Genomic DNA, 20,601 nt, shown 5'->3' with positions numbered 1-20,601 from the left:
CCATATTTTTCAAACAATTCTTTAATCTGGATTTTATCTGAAATTGTCATTAGCATTTCTTTACTGCAAGTTATCAGACATTTCATTCAATACTGTTAGGTTGATTTCCTTCTGTGTGATATGTCTTTATTCCTGCAACTGTTTCATGATATAATTTTTAACAAAAAGAAAACATGTATGTGCTATTTGTAGGAGTGATCAATTACATAAAATCTAGGCAGAAAAACTTGACTCATTCTTTTCTTTTTTCTGCTTACAAATATAATTTTGCACTTCTGGTGTTTGCTCAAATAATTATTTGTTAAGATATAGAAAGGGAATATTATTTTAAAGTCTGAATTAGAATAATTTGGCGAAGGAGGAATAGAAAGACTAACATTTATCTACTATGTGCAGTATTGTATGCTACACCCACATTGTATCATTTGATCTTCTCCTTGATCTTTGAATGGGAGTAGTTATCGAAATTAATTGAAATAGGAAAGCTAATGCAGAGGCATATGCTAGATAAAGGTTGATGCTTTCTATGAGAGGCCTCATTATCCTGATGATATTATCCTGGCCTAGGATCTGTCCTTCCATTTGTAGGCTAGGAATCTGATTTTGACTGCACCTAATAATTACGTTTTATATTTATTTATATATTTGTGTGTTTGTTTAACATCTGTCTTCCCTTCTGACGTAGAAGCTCTATGAAGGCAGGAACTGGTTCTGTTCTGATCACCACTGAACACCCAGCAATGACTCTAGTACCTGGCACGTGGGGCATTTGACAAATATGAGATAAATGTTTATTGATTGAATGGATTATTTAAAAGTAAGCATTTAGAGCAGATTTTGTTTCTGAAAGGATGGACCTGTATTAAACAAGATTAAAAAAATAAAACCTGGAGAAGCAGACCATTCTCTCCCTGTAGAAGGAAAAAAAGATCCTTTTAGAGCATAAAATCAAGAAGAGAAAAGTTAATGAATAGACTGTTTAATGGAATGGGCTAAAATACTGAAAATTCATTTGTTAAATTCCCCTGTTCCCCACACAGGCTCCATGTGTCTGAGAGCTCGTTTTTCTCTGTTCTAGGCCAACCAAGCTAATATCTAATAGATACTCTCCTTCTTTAAATATATTAATTAATTCAGTCTTCCTACAATAAGTCTTAGACATTTTTCTAAGATCATATTTCCCCTGTAGTGAAGCTTAGAGACGTTTAACTCAAATCTCTCAAAGACTGACAGTTTTACTTTGCTGTTTTATAAAAATTAAACTCAAAAAAATTAAGAAATCTTGCAAAACAAAAGATCTTCAATTATGAAGTAGCTAAACTGGCTTCGGTCTTAGATTTGTTTGGCTCTGAAGTCCATATTCCTTCCTTGATCCAGCTGCAAAAGAAAGGTAGACAGGGCATGTGTTTGTTGGATTATCATGGAAGTGATAATTGAAAAAAATCGCAGAAAGAGCTGACTGATATTTAGAAAAATAGAACAACAGAAACTTTAAGAAACTTACATATATAGAGGACCTTTAAGGAACATAGAGAAAGACAAGGCCTTAAGTTATCAAGGTGTTTGCAAAACTGAGAGCTCTTTCATAGTACTTTATATCTACAACTGCTATAATGTCATCTTTCCTATTCTCTGTTAAATGTTCTCATATCTCCCTGGATTTTGTCTGCATACACCTTATCCAGTTTAATTTGATATTTTGGTTAATGTCAAACTATCCTATTAGACTGCGAGCTTAACGAGGGCAGGACCATGTCCACTTTCTTCACCGTTTCGGCCTCGACACTTAGTGTAGTGTGAGTGGGGAGAAGGATAATGTTGGGGACAGGTTTGGGGGGGTCTGGGACACAAATCTGAAGGCCTCTAGGTCTCCATTCTTCATAGTGAAAAAAAGAAAACGTGACAAAGGAATATGGACTAATAAAGATGGGGGGCGAAATAGAATGTGTAATGTAAGGTAAAATTAGGTCTAAAAGAAAGAAGCTCTTGCTCCCCTGGAATCTGCCTGGCACATTCCTGCTTTGGACTCTGCTGGTTGAAACCTTGTTTTCATACAAATGAATTGCCTGTGGCAAGTTATACATGATCTGGCCCACGGCAACAAAGTTATTAATAGCCAATTGATTCTCTCCATATCAGATCCTCAAAATTAATTTCTTAATTCATGTTTTGAGGTATAAAATTTTGAATATGATGTGATGGATTGCTATAAAGTAGACATTTAGTTCTCTTCAATCTAGTTATAGATTTTCTGTTTAGACCATTATACAGAAATTCCATAAATCATGGAGAATGGTTAGTAAGAGCATAGGCTGTAACAATTTAGGGTGTCTTGTTTGTTCTATGTCCTCCTACCCTTCCTTTTGTTTGCCTTTTTCAGGGCTCAAAAGCTGGAGGCTGTGCAATTCTTTCTTTTATTTGTCTGAGAGAAGCTCACGGAAAGGTTCAAATTATGGGAAGGGAAAGGATGGTAGCAAGGTTCTCAGGGCAGGTCTTCTGAGTACTGTTTCAATATTTTCTAAGATGGATTGCAAAGTCTCAAAAGTGATAGTTTTTTTGGACATGTTATTCAAATAGGTAAAATAGGAAGGAAACTCATTTTGTTGAGTAAATTCACTGGACAACTACTCTTATACTGCCAGTAGTAAAGAGGGCTCTTTCGAAGTGATTCACAGTGAGGGAGGGTGGATAGGAGGTTTGGAAGTACTTTTGCTCCTTTTGTTTCCTCTGGGTCACTTGCATGCATAATTATAGAGAAGTGAAAGTAAGAATGATTCTGAATGCTATATCTGATTACAACCTGCATTTATGTTAGTGAATATTACTTTAAAAATCCGTCTTTTCCCTCCATTTCTTTTTAGACAAATTCTCTTCCTGTATATGTTTAACTCTTTTAGCATACCATGTCTGCATTTGCCTCTTCCAAAATTCTGAATCTTTAATTCTATTAAATAAAACTTCCCAAATTTGGAATCCACCTATTTCAAAGACATCTGACTTTCTATAGGTAGGGATATGTAAGTTAGATTTAATCAACATGTTTTTAAGTAGTCCATTCTACACCAGGTTATTAAGACAGTTACAGGTACTCGTGAAATCCAGCATGATTTTCTGATTATTTATCATTCACTCAGCAATGTCTCAGCTAATAGAACAGCTATCATGCCATGTAATTGGGTGATTTTCTTTTAATTATGCCAAACTTTGAAAATCAATTTTAAAAATAAATGCAACATTTGAACTAATTTTTATAGAATGTTGTAGATTACCTTGACTTTTAGACAACATAAATAAATGTAAATAAAATATCTAAATAAAGCAAATGATACCATTTTAATGTAATTTGGTATGAAAGAAATAAATAGTCCATAATCTGAGTTTGCCTTAAATAAAAAGTATGCTAATTTCAAAGTGAAATTGTTTTTCTTATGAAAGTATTTGTTTCATTAGGAAAGTATTTAAAAATTTAGCGATGTATGCCACTTAAGGGTTATGATATGCAATAGAAAATAGGCAGAGTTAAGAAAATGTTATCAAAGTGAAAAGGTGAGCAATTCTACTAATATTTGTAGTTTTACTAGAGCACTTGTTAACAGCTGGAGCACTTGTTAGCATTTTGCAGTTTCCCACAATCATGACATTCTTGTTACTTCAGATACACCTACAGAATTAGCTAGCCTGTCGCATGGCTTTTACCTTTGCATTTGATAATTTTACAATTTTGTGCTTTTCAGGCTACCTAATATGATAACACACTCCTCTTTGATGTCTTGGAGAAATATATATGACATAATACATTTTTAAAAACATCTTGTGTCAAAGTTAACACCTTTTTTATGATAAAGAAATTTACTTCAGACCTACTGAAACAGAATTTAGGAAACTATATAGTCTCTAAAGGTTAGCAGAAACCTTTTAAATTTTTTGTAATGTAGAAAATAATTTTGTTAGTTTTTACATAAACCTGGTTTCAAATAGGGGGCTATGACTCTACATCTCTACTCTAATGTAGAGAATTAGAAATATGTTCTCATGTTTGCTTTTGAGATTCTTACAATAGCAGAAATTAGGTATGTATTCCCCAAATCTCATAAAAGAACTAGTTTTTTCTTCGATCAAAAAATATAATTTTGTCTGGAAATGTCATTAAATAAACAATCCTGGGATCAAAATAAAGGCATCATCAAAGTATATACATAAGTCAAGAATTCAGCTCTGATTGTGTCCTAACATAGTTATGATTAGAAAAACAAAATAGCATCATTCCTTTCTTACGGTATATTTTATTTTATGAGATAAGTAGTCAGAAAGTTGTTTGATGTAAAAGAAGTTTTTTGATGCAATTGTATTTTCTCATGTTTTTGGATTATTTTTTCGGATGTTTTCATATCATGATTTCATCATAAGTAAAGAGCTCAGAAAAAGACAAAATAATTTAGCTTCCTACGAATTGCAGAGAACAAATTCATTATTCGGTATAGAAAACAAACATCTCTATTGTGTTCCATCAGAACAAACATCTCACATTAATTTTTAGTTATCAGTAGCCACGCTTAGTGTAATCTCTACAGCAACTTTGACAATTTCACAGCAAAATAGTGTGAGATAAATTATGTGAAATAAATTCATAGATTAAACTGTACTTGTAGTTCCACAGGCCATTATTGAGTTCACTAATAACATTGGAGTGTTTTCATCTATATTTTGACAGAATTCTCAATTTTACATGCATATCTTGAACAATCTTTAATTGCTATTGAATGAAATAGTAGAATAATCATCTTAAAAAGTATATCCATTCCATGAAGAGAATCCATTTTTGTTAAGAGTATGTGTTCATGATCAGAAATTTGTTTGTACCTATTTCCCGCAACTTATTTCTTTTTTTTTCAATTTTATTGAGGAATAATTGACCAATACAATTGTATATATTTAAAGTGCATCATGTGATGATTTGATATACATATACATTGTGGAATGATTGTCAAGATCAAGATAATTAACACATCCATCACCTCACATAGTTTACTCTTTTTGTGTGTGTAGTGAGAACGCTTAATGTCTACTCTCAGCAACTTTCAAGTATACAATACTGTGTTATTAACTACAGTCATCATGCTGTACATTAGATCTCAGAATTTATTCTTCTTATAACTGAAAGTGTGTACCATTTGATCCTCATCTATCCATTTCTCCCTCCCACTTGCCCCTGGCAACCACCACCATTCTATTTTCTATTTCTATGAAATTGGCTTTTTTCTTTTAGATTGCATGTGCAAATAATAGTGTACAGTATTTGTCTTTGTCTGGCTTATTTCACTTAGCATAATATCCTCCAGGTTCATCTGTCAAAGGACATTTAAGTTGTTTCCATATCTTGGCTTTTGTGAATAAAGCTGCAATGAACATGGGGCTTCAAACATCTCTTCAAGATACTGATTTCCTTTCCTTAGATATATGCTCAGGAGTGAGATTGCTGGATCATATGGTAGTGGTATTTTTCATTTTTTAAGGAACCACTATATTGTTTATCATAGTGGCTGCACCAATTTACATTCCCACCAACAGTGCACAAGTTTTCCCTTTTCTCCATAGCCTCACCAACACTAGTTATCTCCTGTCTTTTTGATAGTAGCCATTCTAACAGGTGTGAGGTGATATCTCATTGTGGTTTTGATTTGCATTTCCCTGAAGGGTTAGTGACGTTGAGCACCTTTTCCTGTACTTGTTGGCCATTTGTATGTCTTCTTGGAAAAATGTCTATTCAGGTCCTTTGCCTATTTTTTAACTGGATTATTTGCTTTTCTGCTATTGAGTTGTATTGGTTCTTTGTATATTTTGGATATTAACTCATCAGATATATGGTTTGCAAATATTTTCTCACATTCTTTTGTTTGCCTTTTCAATTTACGGTTTCCTTACTTATGTCTTCTTTGTACCTAACTTCACAAAAAACTTGTATATGTAATATATATGTTATATGTGTACGTACATACTTTATATGCTTTTTTCTTGTTGAGTTGTATGATCATTTAGGCAGAAAGATATAATGGCTTTCTTAAGAGAAAAATATAGAAGACTGAATCAAACTTTTGTAATATTAGTTAAGAAGTGAAACTAAGTATGGTAAAATTATAAATAAATTGGTAAAAAAGAAATATTAAGGTGACTGGAGTGGAGCTTAAAATGGTAAGGCAAGTAAGAAATTCCAACTGGTTTCTTTTAAAAAGTCCAAGGAGCCTGATGCATATTATTATAACAGAAGAAGGACATGTGGAAAATACTATTATTTTACATATACTACATAGTCAACAAATATTTTTGAGTGCCTACTCTGCATTTGTCATTGTAGATGGAGGGACACAGTTCCAACCTTCAAAATGTTTACAGTGCAGAGAATTGAAGCTTTACATAAACAGAAACTTTGAAAAGTAGATGATAAGTAATAAATACATATGCACAGAGAACACAGAGATGAATACCTTGGTTTGCCTGGGAGAATCAAGGCATCTTCAGGTATGAGGATGTGTTTTGCAGGCAGAGAAATTTGGAACTTTCTAGACAGAGGAAAGAGCATATGCACAGTCCCAGAAAATGAGAGGTAATGTATCTTTGAGAAATTGTAAGAGTTTTTGATTGCTAGAAGAAAAAAGCAGAAGCCTAGTCTTGAAGAGTCACCTGCCTGATGACAAGAGGGTACCAGGAAAAATTTTGAGCAAGGTGGTAGCGTGATTAGATTTGTTAGTTAGAAAAATCTCTCTAATGTGGAGTGGAGAGTGGTTTGGAGGAAAGGAGCCCACTGAGAATGTGAGAGCATCAGTCTCTATAAGGCACGATGAAGGCCAACTTAGCAGCAGATAAAGATGGAAGGTTATTCCAAGGAATGACCTAGTGCTATTGTAGTATTTCCCTAAAGTCTTCTACAGGAAAAAAAAAATGGAGTCTCATCAGATGTAAAATAAGACCTACATGGACTTCAGCATAAAAATGAAGACAGCTGGGGCATAGTCAAAGTATCATTCATTATCAGACAAATAAAATTGTCATTTGTTTTTTAGGAATTAAGTTATAGATTTATGGTTATATAATCAACTGGAAAGATGATGTTGAAAATTTATATAATTCAAATTCTATTAAGAGCACACTGTTATCTAAACTTTAGGAAAAAAATAATAGATAGCTTGGACAGTAACACAGTACAGGGGTAGGAAAGAATGCAAATAGCTATCTACTCATTGAGTAATACTGTTAAACAAGTAATGTATAAAGATAATTTGCATAATTTTTTTAAAACTAAAATTATTACCAAATAGGGAACTTAGGTCAGTGCCTGACTCATAGTGAGTGTCCAAAAGGTTTTAATTATTAATGAAAAACAAAGCAGCAGAACTTCTAAATGATTTTCTTTCTTGGGTTGCCAAAGAAAATTATGTATGAAAACTTATTGTTATTGACACTATAAATCTATACTCTGGCCGCCTAAAATTGGTGAGCCATGTGCCTCAGCCCATTTTCCCCCCTAAATCTAAACCATGTGATTGTGTGTATCTTTGCATTTGAATATGTGTCCCTACGAATACATGCTTGAAATTTTTAACACTGATTCAGAAGGTCATTGACTGAAATATGAAGTCAATAGGAACACACACACCCACACAATTTTTGTTTTGTTTTAAATGCTTAAAACCAAATGGAAAAAGAGTTACTTCTACTATGAAGACATCAATTGAATTTACACTCAGGGAATGTACTGTAGAATGACATCACAAGAAACAAAATAAGATTAGGGAAATGGACAGTTTTCAGGAACAAGTCATCCTAAGGCAGGGAAGGCTGATAATTAATTACTATGGACACAGTCCTAATGCAAAAATGCTAGCTATATGCAAAGTATATCCCTCTAGAGGCCAATATTCACTCAGCTGCTGAAGATATTTATTAAACTTACAAAGTTCTGGAGACTGCAATTACATAAAAGAAATAATATCCTAGTCTAAAATATCTTGGGTCATTTTATGTGGGGACATAGGAAGGATTTCGCTGGCATGCATTCACTGCTAAAGTTAGAAGTAACATTCCGGAAATATAAAGTACTTACTTTAGAGTTATTATGTAATAGGCAAGAGAATCACTAACATCAAAGGAATATTGCTGCTACCTTCCTGTCAGATTCTGGACTGATGTTACCTATGATGAGGAGACACTGGCTACACTAAACAATCCAAGATTCAGAAGCTAGAGTCATTCCACAAACCCTCCTTCCTCCATTAAATCTATGTTCTATTCTCTGGCAGCTGTTTTTGCCATTTACGTTAAAAGCAGATGGGGAGAATGCAAAGAGCTGTCAGTTTTATTGCCATGTATAATCAGCATCTGGGCTGTATGTTACAGATACAAGCGATCCAAACTTATACTTTACTGGTGTTGTAAAAACTTTTTTGAGTTTCTGAGACAGTTTCCCAATTTGAGAAGATGCTATGTTTTAATCATGTTGATCACGGAAATTGCAACCGTACATATGTTTTTCAGCCTTCATGTGAATGATGTATGTGTGTATGTGTTTAACACACAGTTACTGAGTTATCTGCAACTCTGTACTGCTAATTCATTTAAAAATATTTTGGAACCATATATATTTATTTCACACTAGACATCAGATCATGTATCAAATTTATTCCTTTATATAATCTGTTTGTGTTTGTGTGACTAATATGCTGTAGACATTTTATTATGTAATGCTATATATTATGTGTTATTACATATATACACATATATCCCCATATTTTTATTCCTTCAGCATTTTTGTGCTAGAAAAAACATACCATATATTTCCTTTACATCTCATAATTTTTACCAAAACATTTATAGTAAGTTTTATCTTTCTCATTTTTCAGAAAGAGAAACTGAGACACAGAGAAGCAAACTAGCTTTCACAGGGTTGACAGAGCTAATCAGTGGCAGATCCAGAATTTAATGGAAGTCTATATAGAGCTCGTACTTTTAATCACGAAACTACACATTGTGATCTTTATGTATACACATATACAAAACATAAATAGCTCTTAGGGAGAGCTATTTCAGCTTTGGCATGTTGATGTTATTTTGTATAGTTTGTCAAAATAACTTAATTTGAAAAATATTGAGAGTAGTGTATGAGAATTGAATGCTTGTGAGCTGAAAGTGTCATTTAAAATAGACGAATGCTGGCTAATATCTTATAGATGTCTTCAGAACTAGTTGGAGCTTTTAAATTGTCGAATTACACTGGGTTGTATACTCTCCTGAGGCAAGATCTTCTCAATGGTAACCATAGAGAGTATTTTATATGCCACAGAGCCCAGTTGTACTTGCATATCATTTCCATGTTCTAAGGTTCTACTGTGTTAAAGCAGAAAGATTTATTGATAATATTCCATTTTCTGTAATCTTTGAAATACACACCAGAAAGTGACATATATTGGCCACAGTTCATTCTTTCGGAACACTAAAAGTGTAAAGACGTGTGATTTTTTAAACAGCAGTAATTAGAGAGCAAGAGAAAAAAATGCATGAGAATGGGGAGGAGAGGTCTTTATTGGCTAAACATACTTTTGAATTTTCTGATTGGAGCAATTAGAAAACTGTCTCCATTTTCTTATCTCATTGAACTAGCTAAAATTTCCTTCTGCTTTTGATGAAGTGGTAACAGCAAATGGCTTGGAGATTTTATATTTATATGTATACAAATATACATATTTGTCGTTACATGCCATCAAGTCAATTCCTGGCGGCCCTGTGAATGAGTGATGTCTACAATGTCCTGTCCTCAACAGCCCTACCCAGCTCCTGTAGGCTTATATCTATGGCTTCCTTTATGGAGTCAGTCCATCTCATACTTGGTCTTCCTCTTTTCCTGCTGCCTTCTACTTTTCCCAGCATTATTGTCATTTAGGAACAGTGCTCCCTTCTCATGATGTGCCCAAATTAGGAGAGCCTCAGTTTTATTATTTTTGCCTCTTGCCGCAGTTCAAGCTTGATTTACTCTAAGGACCCACTTGTTCATCTTTCTGGAAGTCCAGGGTATTTTTAGAGCTCTCCTCCAACATCATATTTCAAATGAATCAATTTTTTTCCTGTCAGCTTTCTTCGCTGTCCAGCTTTCACACCCATATATAGTAATTGGGAATACAACGTGTGGATAATCCTGGCCTTGGTCTCTAATAACACTTCCTTATGGTTGATGATCTTTCCTACTTCTTTTATTGCTGCCCTTCCAAGTCTCAGTCTTGTCTTGATTTCTTGGCTGCAGTCTCCATTTAAATTGATGTCTGAACCAAGGTAAACCAAATCTTTAAAATTTCAGTATCTTCATTGTCTACGTTTGAGTTGTGTAGATCTTCTGTAGTCATCATCTTTGTCTTCTTGATGTTCAATTGCAGTCCTGCTTTGACACTTTCTTCTTTTACTTTCATCAGAAGTCATTTCAAGTCATTGCTGCCTTCTGCCAGTTAGATGGTGTTACCTTCATGTCTTAGATTGTTGATACTTCTTCCACCAATTTTCACTCCTCCTTCATCTGAGTCTAGCCCAGTTTTTCATGTGTTCTGTGTACAGATTAAATAAGTAAGAGAGATAAAATGCATCCTTATCTGACATGTTTACTTATAGGAACCCATTCTGTCTTCCCATATTCTGTCCTGACAGTGGCTTCTTGTCCATAATACAGGTTACGCATCAGGACAATCAAGTGCTGAGACATGCCCATTTCTTTCAGTGCATCCCATAGCTTTTCATAGATCTGTGCAGTCAAAGGCTTTACTGTAGATTGTAAACCATAGACTAACCTTCTTCTGAAATTCTTCGGAGCACTCCAAGAGCTAAGGAATAATAGCAATTCCAATTTCATGTACCTCTCCCTTTTCAAAATCCAGCTTGGACATCAGGCACTTCTTGCTCCGTATAGGATAAAAGCCTTTGTTGCAGCATCTTGAACATCACTTTACTTGCATGGGAAATTAAAGCAATAGTCCTGTAGTTACTGCACTCCTTGACATCTCCTTTCTTGGGGACTGGGATATATATTGAGTGTTTCCAGTGTGTAGGCCATTGTTTTGTTTTCCGTATTTGCTACCATATTCTTAGGATTTTGACAGATTCTGTCTCTGTGGCTTAAAACTGAGATCCCATCTATCCCTGGTGACTTATTTCTTCCCAGTACTTTCAGGGCAGCTTTCACTTCACTTTCTAGAATTATGGCTTCTCCCTCATAGGAATCTTCCTCCAAGGCTTCTGTTATCCTTTTGTCTCTTCTGTATAGATCTTCAGTACCTGTTTCCGTCTTCCCTTTAACTTTTGATCACATAGTATGCTTCCCTGTTGGTTGTTCAGCATTAAATAATCTAGGTTTAAATTTCCCTTTGATTTCTTGAATCTTCTGGAAGAGGCCTCTTGTTCTTCCTTCTTTGTTTTCTTCTGTCTCTTTACGTTGGCCATCATAGTGATTCTCTGTATCTCTACATGACAGTCTCTGAAAAATTGTGTGCAGGATTCTAACCCTACTTTTGTCACCTTTTGCTTTTGCTTCTCGCCTGTTCTTAACGATTTTTAGTGTTTCTTATGCCATCCATCTCAATTTTTCCTGTCTTTTTACTTCAGGCATTGTCTTTTTGCATTCTTCCTTAATAATATTTCTGGTTTCAGACCATAGTTCTTCTGTCGCTCTGTCAGTTATATATACACACGGGCATACCTTGTTTATTGCACTTCAGTTTATTGCGCTTCACAGATAATGGTGTTTTTGACAAATTAAAGGTTTGTTGTAAGACTGCGTTGAGCAAGTTATTGGTGCCATTTTTCCAACAGCATTTGCACTTTTTAGCAATAAAGTATTTTTAAATTAAGGTATGTGCATTGTTTTCTTAGACATATGCTATTTCATACTTAGTAAAGTACAGTATAGTGTAAACATAAATTCTCTATGCACTGGGAAACCAAAACATTCGTGTCACCCAGTTTGTTGAGATGTTCGCTTTGTTGCAGTGGTCTGGAATTGAACCTGCAGGATCTCTGAGGTATGCCTGTATATGTAGTGATGAAATGTTTTGGAATTGTTCACATACATGCTGTGGAGAAAAAGGTTCTTTTTATGAAAAAGTCTTCTTTATAGTATGTGGTTTATAGAATTTTCTCCCTTCCTTATTCAGTTTTCTAAATCTATTTTTATTTTGAAATTCAAAATATTAAATTTTCTTGCTTTGAAAGATTAACATTTGGAAGGCTCTTAACTATGGTGGATTTTATCCACAGCATGCAAATATATCCTAACCATTACACTATCTGTTTTTGTAACCCTGGAATGTTTTTAATTAGATTTTTCATGGAACAATGGATTCAAATTTGCACTCTATAAAATTCAGCACATTCTGTGCTATTAAAGTAGAAGATTAGAGGATAACAAAGATAGAAAATGTACATTTCATTTGCTTCTTTTTTGAACTTTCACCTGAAAACTGTAATATTTTTCTTCCTTATTTTTTATAATCTAGTTTAAATATTTTCCCCTCTTTTTTGTAGGAGGAAGGACACTATTTGAGATGTGTGTTTTTTTTAGTTTGTCAAATATATTATAAAATTCTCATGATGAAAAATAAAAACCCTTTATCCTAGAGACCTAAAAGTTTACAGTAAGTACACATTAGTCTATTAGTTTGTCCACTAAAGATGAGAAAACAGACATTTTGGAACATTTTAAACTTTATTGTTTGACATCTGTCAGTGGTAGAATATTTTCCTGCATGAGAATCTGTCTCTTTGAATGAAGGAGGCAATTATATTTTGCCTTAATGGACTACTGAGACAGTGCCATAGAAACCAATTAGCTGCCAAGCCAATGTAAATAACCATATAAGCTCTGTTTCAAATACTTTTTTGGAACAATGTTGGAAGTAAATAGATAAATAAAGAAAAGCAAGCAAATCCATTGTACATGTCATTGTTCAGCTTTCTGTTGCATGTGTTGTAAATGAAATTGTTTGCAACGTGAAAATTAAGTCATGGTACATTGCAATAATGAACAAACGATAGGTGCAGCACTGCTCGCTATATTATGTTTAAATTATTATTTTTACATATAAAACTTAACACTGTCATCATGAATTCTTCATGTTTTATAACTTTTTGAGCATGTATTTTCTAAAAAACATGGCCTCATTTTTTATACATGTAGTGTTTGCTTTAATAGGAATACTTATCAATGAAATTAACTGTAGATTAAGCACGTAGATTAGATTATCAAAATAAAATATATTTGAATGCTATTAGAACAATTAGTGATTATTATAAGTATTTTAGGTTCCGAGACTTTAAAATGATAAATGAATTTTAAACTTTATAGAGAAGTTCTTCACTTACATTAAATGATATAATTAGCTTGGCCACTTTTGTGAGTAAGTATTTTTGACATTTCAAAAGTCTCAATGCTGAATATAGCATTTTTAAAAAACTTGTAGTGAACAAATTAGTTGGAAATATAACTGCAGAATTAGACATCAATGAAACTTCCATGAGGGTATGAACATATTTGCTTTGGATCGCCATTTATATCCAATCATATAGGATACTACCTCACACAGAGTACACGTTAAATATTTGCAGGGTGAATGAATGAATGAATGAATAATTACTGGTTTCTTTATTTTCAAGAACCTGAAATGGTATTTATGAAAAGTACTATATGAATTAGTTTTGCATTACCATTAAAGGAAATCTACTAGTCACTAAGAATTTTTATTTTTTCTTATCACAGCATTATGTTATTTTGAGCAAATTCTTAACAAATGAAGTGATGTTTCATTGGCCTAGATTTGAAGTCTTCTAGTCAATAGTATTTCGCCTATAGCTTTTTTTCACTATATTTTCATTGATTACATTTTAAACTTCTTAAGATCTAACTAAAAGAACGGATCAGGGCAAAAAAAAAATGTGTGTCTGAAACATCAATTCATACAGCTCTAATCAAAAATGTAAGAGTGAAATGATTTTAATGCCCTTTGCTATATTTAGAGCTTTTGAAAAAAGTTCTCTTTCTTAAGACCTTGATAAATAATCCGGATGCCACATCCATATTTTCTTCATACGATTTATTTCTTGTCTTCTGGACAAATCTTCTGGGTTAAATCTGCCCCTTAGGAACTAAAAACCCTATTGAGGAGAAATATGTGAAAAATGACTAGACTATAGTGAGATAAGAGCAGAGGAGTTGTAAAGAGAATGCCCCTGAGCATATAGAGAAAATAAAGTAAGGCTTCAAAAGGAGACCTTGCTCCAGTCGTCTTAAAAGAACTAAGCAATATTATTAATAATAGTGTAAAATTATTACTAACCTAAATGGCTAAAAATAGGAAGTGAGTAAAGAAATATGATCTATTTTGATAATTGGTAGTTATGAAGACATTAAAAATAATGTCGTCCAAAATTTTTAATGATATAGGGAAACGTATGATATTTGCTGTAAAGGATATGACTCAAAATTATATACAAGACTTCAATTATATAAAATAAATCTGCACGCAGAAAAACTCAAGTAAGGTAAAATTCACTGATCTGAATAGTAATCATTATGGGTGATTTTAATTTTCTTCCTTACATATTTTGTAAGTAAACTTAAATTTGTCTTTAATGTGAACAAAATAATTTCTGACTTTTCAAGGAGGAGAATCATGACTGACGTTACAGGTCATAGAGAAGGACTTTCACCTTTGTGGGAGAAAGGAAAGGACAGAAACCTGAGGAATAGCTCAATTTAGAGGATTAGAAAGAAAAGCCATAAATTGAGAAAGAGAAAAGTAGAGTGAGAACCAAGGGCATATAGTGTCAATCCAAGGGAAGAAGGATTGTTAGCAATATCAAATGCTACAGTGAGTCCAAGAGCAATGAAGATTGAGGAAACTCATTGCATATAGAGATCAGGAATTCAGAGGGTGAGCCCTGAGACTGTTGAAGAAACCAGGGTACTGTGAGAGAGTCTTTGGAATCGAAAAATACCAAAATTTAGGCAATTTGCCTTAACCTTTTAGGAATATTTTGTTGGTTTTGATTTGATGTTCATTAAATGTTGGTAATATGTATATGTTACAGTATTGCTAACTCTCAATAAAAATGAACCAGTGTATACGACACACTTATAGTCAATACATATATATTGTCCTTATATTTATATATAAATATATATCTATACTAATATAAATATTGTATATGTGGATATTTTTTCACGTCCAGGCAGGAAAATGGAGCTCATGCCAGGTATTTCAGTGAGACATTTATATGAGGAATGAGTTAAAAAGTTGTCGAAGGTGACACAAAGATCTAAATGCTGCTACCATCTCCAGGGCTACAAAGACCTTTGTAGAAGGTGGTGTTATACAAAGTCAGGAGGTGGCCCCCAGCAGGAGCTGAAATTAGGAAGGAGATGACACCACTGCTGAGGACATCCCCTGAGACAGAGGAGGGGAGAATAACCTGGCTTCTCCCCTTCTCCCATCTTCCCCATCCATGCCTCTCATTGGCCAAGTTTCACAAAAGCCAGCTGGCAAGTGAGCCTGGGATACATGGTTCATGAGAGTCAGCTTACTGGGATGCAGAGCAGAACAGAAGAGAGGAAGGGGATGGGATATGTTTATTAGGATGTTTGTATATGGATAGAAATGAGGCTGAGAGGCAACGTTTTTTGATGGACTAAAATATTTACCAAGGCACTTAGTGAAATCTACTCCTTTGTGTCTTTCATAACTTGGTGAGTAAAATCTTATGTTTCTCTGAGGGCAGAACCATAGAGTAGATAATGTCAGTGGGTTATTTTCAACTCTGATTTTAGTGCATCATAAAAATACTTCAGTTGTGTTTGCACTTTGCTACAGTGGTTTTCACATGAAATATTTACATAATGAATGGACAGAGTTCAGACAGTTATACTGAAAGTACCTACAGCACTTTTGGATTTAGAATTTAAGGTTTTGCCCCAAAAGAAGCTTCAAAATTAATTTTTTGACTATAATAATTTTTTTAACCTATAAGATGCTTTCTGTAAAGGAAATAAAAGCTTTGTAAAATTTAATATTAAACGATAATTTCCTTTGTGGAAGAATTGTATTTATCTCTAAAAGATATTATACATCTATTTAGTGTTACCACATACATACTTCTCTCACTGATATAGAAGTTATTAAAATAGACTCCTAAGTTACTTTCTTACAGGTGTTTTTCCTTTTATACAAAGACCAGACTTAAATATAAATGGACTTATTATGGCTAAAAATTAAGATATTTTTATTGTTTTTATAATTGCCTTATTTTTATTCCCAATCTTGCTCCACATTTAGGGCATAGCACAATTAATTTCGTAGTCATGTTTGAGAAAAAAGAAAATATCACTCATGAAGAGCATCAACTTTGCTTCTTGATGTGAATCCTGGGCTTGAATTACACATAACTAAAAGCTCACATTTCCATTTAAAAATTGAATTTTTTCATTGCAGACGTTTGGAACAGAACTCAATCAAAATCATCCCTCCTGGAGCTTTCTCACCATATAAAAAGCTTAGAAGAATGTGAGTGAATAATATTCTGGAATATATGTCATTTTTTAAATTATACAGGTCATGACCATGCAAAGACACCCATTTAAGTATGAATATTTAAGTGTTTGACAGCTTAAATATTAGGTGATGTGACTATCTGATTGCTAGTTCTATAACATTGTAATGTTAAAAGCTAAACTATGTAATATTTTAAAGTTCTCTGTAATTTAACATATTGATTCACACTAGTATGAATGTATGTGGTCAATATAGTGTGCAGTCAACTTCTTAGATGTTCTATTTTCAAAAATTAAACATGACGTCTTTAAAATAATTTAAGAAAATAGCAAGTGTGTGATTTTGTTTTAAATTTAGGATGCTTCAGATGTTTTATGTTGCAAATTTTATACGTGTATTGATAGGTGCAAAACTGACATGTAAAGGCAATAAATAGCTTTCTCTTGCAGTAAATATCCCTGACATTATATTTAATTTAACCTAACCCCGTTTCTAATCTTAGCGACCTGAGCAATAATCAGATCTCTGAATTAGCACCAGATGCTTTCCAAGGACTACGCTCTCTGAATTCACTGTAAGTATTGACCACATCACTGGAGGAAAGTAGAACACACAACAAATAATGGCTATATTTTTAAAATTTGGATTTAAGAAAAATACTTCTTTAGGTTTCTATTATGAATTAGTAATCGTATTAATTGTTATTAATCATTACTTAATTCCATTGTCTTTATGGAAGACTGCTACATGTCACTAAAATCAGCCAATTTTTAGGGGTATATATTTTTGGATTTGCTAATTTTGCTATTAGAAAGCAAGAGTAAGAGCCCCTTTTTGACAATTTTTTGTTTCTGAAAGAAAGGGAAAGTGTTTATTTTGGAGTCCCTTGGTCAATCTTGTATTTATAATCCTTAAGCCAATAGCCACTATCTCTGGATAGGTATCGGTCCTCTTTAGAATGATGCTGGGCAAAGTCTCTCTGAGAACAACTGAAGATGATCAGTGAGAGGCCCCACCTCCCTGCTTCATCATTTTAAGATTTCCCTGAAAGAAGCAGCTTTAGCCTCTCAAAGAACAAAGAGAAGAACGTGTGACAGCTGTTTTCATGTCAAAAGGACTTTCAGGGAGATAGCTATGTAAATTAAAGTGGTTCTAAAATAAATGGATACAGGCTGTTATTCCTTCAAACTTGTAAACATCTTCAGATGTCCACCAAATAAGGTAACCTTTATTTCAAATTTTAAAGTTTGAAAATGGAGACTGGCATTTTTTTTTGAGAGTTGACACTTAGAGAAGGGTTCTTACTGATGTAAATTACTGCAGAACTCCTACGAATTTCAGAAGTCACTGGTAGTCAGTGAGAATTCCAGAATACACATGTGGGAGACCCAGATGAATACCTGGGATTTATATAACAGTTTATGCTCACTCGTAGCAAGGAGAGAAGATGGGAGTACTCACCTGGGTGCATGGATGTTCAGGTTACTATGCTGATGTGCTCAGAAAACTATAGTTTTCTTTGAAGAAAGAAAATGGAAAACTACCACTTCACCTGCAGTATCTGCTTAGGTTCACTTGTGGTTGTTTTTTGTTCTGTTTTCTTTTGTTTTTACTAGAGAAAGTCCGAGACGAGGAGAACAGTTGTTGGCAGACAGTGTAGAGGACAGTCAGGTATTGCTGTCAGGGTGGGCCAGCAGATTCTAAAATAAGCAAGTTCAATGTAAATCTCAGTTAAGTCACCCAAGTTGTCCATAAAGAACTGTGTCTACCATCCGGGACAGTAATACTGTCCAAAGTAAACATAGACAACTTGCCAGCCATGCAAAAGGACACAACAAAAGTCAAGTCAATATACCAATTACGGGTCCTTCAAGTATCTGCATCTCAAAAATAACCATTAAATGTCAAAATGTAGAGAAATGGTTGGAGAATTCTTATCTACATCTCCTTTCTTGCACAGTTTACTATTAAACTCTATTGCCTTAATAAACTTAATTAACACTTTCGTGGCTGTGAGAATTACAGTAAATGATAAAAAGAAATAAACTAAAGTAAATAAATAGAGCATGTTATAATTTATCATTTATCACAATAAATTACATTATATTTATTAATAAATATACAGCTATAGTTAATATTATAAATTATTATGTAATAATCTATATAAATAAAATAATAGCAAATAGTAAAAGAAATGACAACACATAAAAGAACATGCTTGCTGAATTATGATCTTAATCTTCGTGATCCGAGTTCTCATGTACACCGTTCTTTTGGAAGGCTGTATAAAAGCATTATGTTTTCTTGTGGAACTGCATTTTGATCAGTGTTAACTCACTGAGGAATTTCTGGTTCAAAAAGTAGCAGTACCTAAAAGAGTAGGAACTGTTTTCCAGAAGTGGAATGCCCACATAATGCCATATAACATTATAAAACAGCTAGACTAGGAGAGACTCTAATAGCTATGCTATGTTAGAGAAAGTCTATATGTCAAAACTGCTGTCATTTTCCTCTTTGGGTTCATATTTTGAATTGACCTTCCAAAGATTAATTTATTTATCTCCTCCATAAAATATGTAACTACACAGATTTACAATAGCCCTTTTCTTCATTTAACCACAATCGTACATTCAACAGAAATTTATGGGGCCCTTGTTGTGTATCAGGCTCTATTCATGACTCTGAAAATGCGTGAGTGAACAAAACACAAAATCCCTCCCTCTTGGAGGTGACCAATGACAAACCAGTTGCTGGGCAAAAGATATAGTATATCTGATGATGAAAGCGGCTATGAAGGAAAATAAGGAATGTCAGGAGAGGGGAGAGCTGAAATCTTAAATAGGATGATCAACAAAGGACTCCGAAGAAGGTGATATAGGTTAAAGACCTGAAGATTCGACCTGTAGGAGTGAGCTGTACAGATATATGGAGAAAGAGCATTCAAAACAGAGAGAACAGCTAAATACTAAGGCCCTGAGGCTGGAGTATGCTGAGTGTTTCAAGAAAGAGCAAGAAAAGATCAGTATGACTGGAGGGGAGCAGGTGCTTGAAATTGAGATAATGAAGAGGTTGAACTTACTGGTAACAACAAGGTCTAGGACTATGAGGAGAGAAGGATGAAATTTGGTGAAAGACAGGTTCGCTGGAAAAGTGTCACGTTACAGATCGCCAAAGTGAGCCAGGAGTTTCAATCTTCCAGAAAGGAGTGAAGTGACTTGAGAGAGTGTAGGTAACTGCAGGAGCCATGCAAGTAGGCAACACTTCTTTTTTTAGATCAAGTTTTTACTTGTGCAAGTTTGCCTTATACCTGATAGTTTAATACCAGTGTCTTTCTGGAACTGTACTCAAGTATATAGCCAGTTTTCCTTTCTCCATTTTTTCATTAAACCCTTGCAAACTATTGTAGTTCAACTTATCAAATTTCCCTTCTTCACTAACCAGCTCCCAAATTCCACAGAAGTCCGCGGTGAAAGACCTGATTGCTGTGTTTACATCTCCTCCAGTCTTTTCTTGGACTGATGTTGTCTCCTGCCCAGTATCTTGCATTTTACCACCAGCTTTCAATGAAAATGAAATTGTAGCATCCTCTGCTTTCTCTTTTCTGTACTCTATTTAAAATTGCTTAGTGTTTTAATTCTCAAGTGTGCATTTTTTTTAACTTATAAACATGGCTCTCTGACATTTATTTGTATATTAAAGTCTGCCCATAGAACCTTTTTCATGATAGCCATCTTATAAGTTTCCGTTTTGAATATTTTTTCTCTTCAGTAGGAGTTCTGTCTTCTGCCAGCTTTCAACAAGGTCAGGAGGATTCAAAGACAGGGCCCCAACAGTTGCTGTATCCTACTGTCATAAAGTTGAAACTCATAAGGGTGAAACTGAGTTTAGCATTCTCAGCCTTCCTTCTAATAGCAGTTACAAGAGCTGCCTTAAGGTGTCCCTATTGTTCCCAAGGACTATAAAAGAATTCTCTATCAGCATTATTGTATACTGTACATAGTATGATGAGTATAAGTCATATATAAAAAAA

At 33.9% G+C, this 20,601-nt stretch overlaps 1 protein-coding gene across 4 annotated transcripts in view; it reads left to right on the top strand.

Moving 5' to 3' along the window:
- SLIT2 (slit guidance ligand 2) overlaps positions 1–20,601 on the top strand; it is a 358,529-nt gene that overhangs the window by 243,733 nt on the left and 94,195 nt on the right. For all 4 annotated transcript variants that reach the window (XM_070613088.1, XM_070613086.1, XM_070613087.1 and 1 more), the window contains exons 10-11: positions 16,512–16,583; positions 17,074–17,145. In XM_070613088.1, coding sequence (XP_070469189.1) covers positions 16,512–16,583; positions 17,074–17,145 — 144 coding nt within the window. The remainder of the gene's footprint in view (positions 1–16,511; positions 16,584–17,073; positions 17,146–20,601) is intronic.

Source organism: Equus przewalskii, chromosome 3 (assembly GCF_037783145.1).
Source record: "Equus przewalskii isolate Varuska chromosome 3, EquPr2, whole genome shotgun sequence".
Taxonomy (NCBI): domain Eukaryota; kingdom Metazoa; phylum Chordata; class Mammalia; order Perissodactyla; family Equidae; genus Equus; species Equus przewalskii.
This window is presented reverse-complemented; position numbering and strand designations above follow the sequence as displayed.